This window comes from Triticum aestivum, chromosome 3B (genome assembly GCF_018294505.1).
Source record: "Triticum aestivum cultivar Chinese Spring chromosome 3B, IWGSC CS RefSeq v2.1, whole genome shotgun sequence".
Taxonomy (NCBI): domain Eukaryota; kingdom Viridiplantae; phylum Streptophyta; class Magnoliopsida; order Poales; family Poaceae; genus Triticum; species Triticum aestivum.
Genome location: NC_057801.1, coordinates 57,104,477 through 57,106,875, shown reverse-complemented (window position 1 = coordinate 57,106,875; position 2,399 = coordinate 57,104,477). Strand labels below are relative to the sequence as shown.

The following is a 2,399-nucleotide window of genomic DNA, read 5'->3' as shown; positions in this document are numbered from 1 at the left end:
TCACGATCCATTATTTGGTTCTAATTTTAAAACTACGTAATAGGTTGATGTCTGAATGAACCAAACAATATGGCTAACATGTACTCCTCCCATGCTTGAAAAGAGGACATATAATTTTTGTTCGAAGTCAAATGATACGAAGTTTGACCAAGCTTATAGTAAAAACTATCAATAATTATAATATCAAATTAATATTATTACTTGGTTAAAATTATGTACCATTTGACTTCAAACAAAAATTATATACTTTTGCCATAACGCAAAACTTGGGCCACCTTTTTTATTAATAGATTATGGAGATTGAAGTGGATAATACCCAACGGGTATGATGATGTGTAACTCTTGTGTTCCATGTCCCTATCCACTTATGTTAGGTGGCACATCTTGATCATAAAATTCGTCCGAAATATGTAACTGCCAGGCACGTGCTTATGTAATTAAGGTTACTTAGTGGAGCAGATTTGTATGGATATATTTATTTAAAAGAAACATGAGCAATTGAACCTGCAATTAAGCTCGATTGAGCACCTAGCAGGGAAATTATATGTGTAGAAAAATATCTTTCAGGATTCCTGCAAAAGAATCTTTCAAAAAACAAATTACTGACAGAAGTTCCAAGTATATATGTTAAAGAATTGAGAGTGATTTTTACCAATATGTCCATACGAGTAGCTTTTTGAATAGTAGCGACCTAGGTAGATGCCCTGCTTGACTTTGACCTGAGTTATCTTTTCCAGATGATTATGGAGGTGAAGATTAAGGTAATTCAGTGCTCCATGTTCATAATTTTCATGTTTTGCCTGGAAAACACCATGTTATTTGAAGGAAAGAACCAAGATATCTAATATGTCAGTTAGGCACACGTATGAAGTTACTTAGTGGAGCGGACATGCATTACATTAAGCAAACTTTAAAAAGTTGCGTCACCAACTAAGTTCTAGCAGCCAGCGGATACTACTTTAATCGGTTAATAAGTTCCTCTTGATCGTACTTGACTTGTTCTATTAACTCATGTGAAAGTTCCTGGCTTCCTGCATATCGCCACCCTATTACTTGCGCCACCTTCTCTGTTAATCTGGGGCTATTTAAGCACATCCATCCATGTCTCCTTAGCCAAAGAAACTCACAATGGCATCCTTCACCTCCTCATTCCATCTTCTTGCCGTCCTCCTTGCGCTGGCCTCATGGCAGGCCAGTGCATATGATCCTAGTCCTCTTCAAGATTTCTGCATCGCTGACATGAAGTCCCCTGGTATGCACTACATATTGTATGCATGTGTATGAGTGAGTCCTTAATTCCATTGATGTAGAAATTCATCTAGTTGTAACATAGCGTTGATCACATCGAAGGTTGCTACATGCTGACAATAATTATCAAAATATTGTTACTACACGCTCACACCACTGCATGTTTATTACTAATTTCTGTACACATGCAGTGCGAGTAAATGGATTTGCGTGCAAGGATCCAATGGCTGCAAGCTCGGACGACTTCTTCAATCCGGCCATGCTTGATAAGGCTAGGGATACAAAGGCCAGCAAGGTCAGGTCCAACGTCACCAACATCAATGTCATAAATTTCCCTGGCCTCAACACCCTGGGTATCTCTCTGGCACGCATCGATTATGGACCACTAGGTGTGAACACGCCACACATACACCCCCGTGCCACTGAGCTCTTGACCGTGCTTGAGGGAACACTATACCTTGGATTTGTCACATCCAACCCAAATAGGCTCTTCTCTAAGATAGTTACGAAGGGTGATGTATTCGTATTCCCAAAAGCAATGATCCACTTCCAAATGAACCTAGCGCATGACAAGCCAGCGGCCGCGTTGTCCTCGCTCAGCAGCCAAAACCCCGGGGTTATTTCTATTGCCAATGCAGTGTTTGGATCAAAGCCGCCGATTTCAGATGATGTTCTGGCCACGGCATTTCAGGTGGAAAAGGATCTGATACACTGGCTCCAATCTCAGTTCTGGGAAAATAACAACTACTAAATATTATCTGTTATTTGCACCTATTGGAAATTTAATATGTGACACTATATAGAATAAATGGCATGTAATTAATATTTATGCATGCCTGCGAGCTGCGAGTTTTTCTTTTCTTTCTATATTGTGACAAAATATGTTTTCGTCGGATTCATGTCATAATCCATTGGCGGTGTTGTTATTTCATTGTTTAACAAATGGAATGTGGATGTGCTCCTTTCGCTCGTTGCTGATGCAGAAAGCTCCATGAAGTTAGTGGAAGAAAACAACAATTTATATCTACAAGAAGCTTGTTTCTCGGTGACATGATATTTTGTTCGTTAGAACCAAGAAAAACAAATTTGTCTAAACAGAGATGTTTCTCGGTGACTAGTGGTGCTATCCTTGACCGTGCTCGTCGCGCAAC

General features: G+C 39.6%; 1 protein-coding gene across 1 annotated transcript; it reads left to right on the top strand.

Annotated features, from left to right (window-relative positions):
* The first annotated feature begins 1,009 nt into the window (after nt 1-1,009).
* LOC123064729 (germin-like protein 8-4) lies at nt 1,010-2,179 on the top strand. The gene is made up of 2 exons (XM_044488143.1): nt 1,010-1,252; nt 1,440-2,179. Exons 1-2 carry the CDS (start codon nt 1,129-1,131, stop codon nt 1,997-1,999), a joined length of 684 nt encoding a protein of 227 aa, XP_044344078.1. The 5' UTR covers nt 1,010-1,128; the 3' UTR covers nt 2,000-2,179.
* The last annotated feature ends 220 nt before the right edge of the window (nt 2,180-2,399 follow it).

Coding starts and splice junctions, on each gene's coding strand:
- LOC123064729 (XM_044488143.1), top strand. CDS start 1,129: ATGGCATCCTTCACCTCCTCATTCCATCTTCTTGCCGTCCTCCTTGCG. Junction 1,253..1,439: donor CGCTGACATGAAGTCCCCTG/GTATGCACTACA, acceptor GTACACATGCAG/TGCGAGTAAATGGATTTGCG.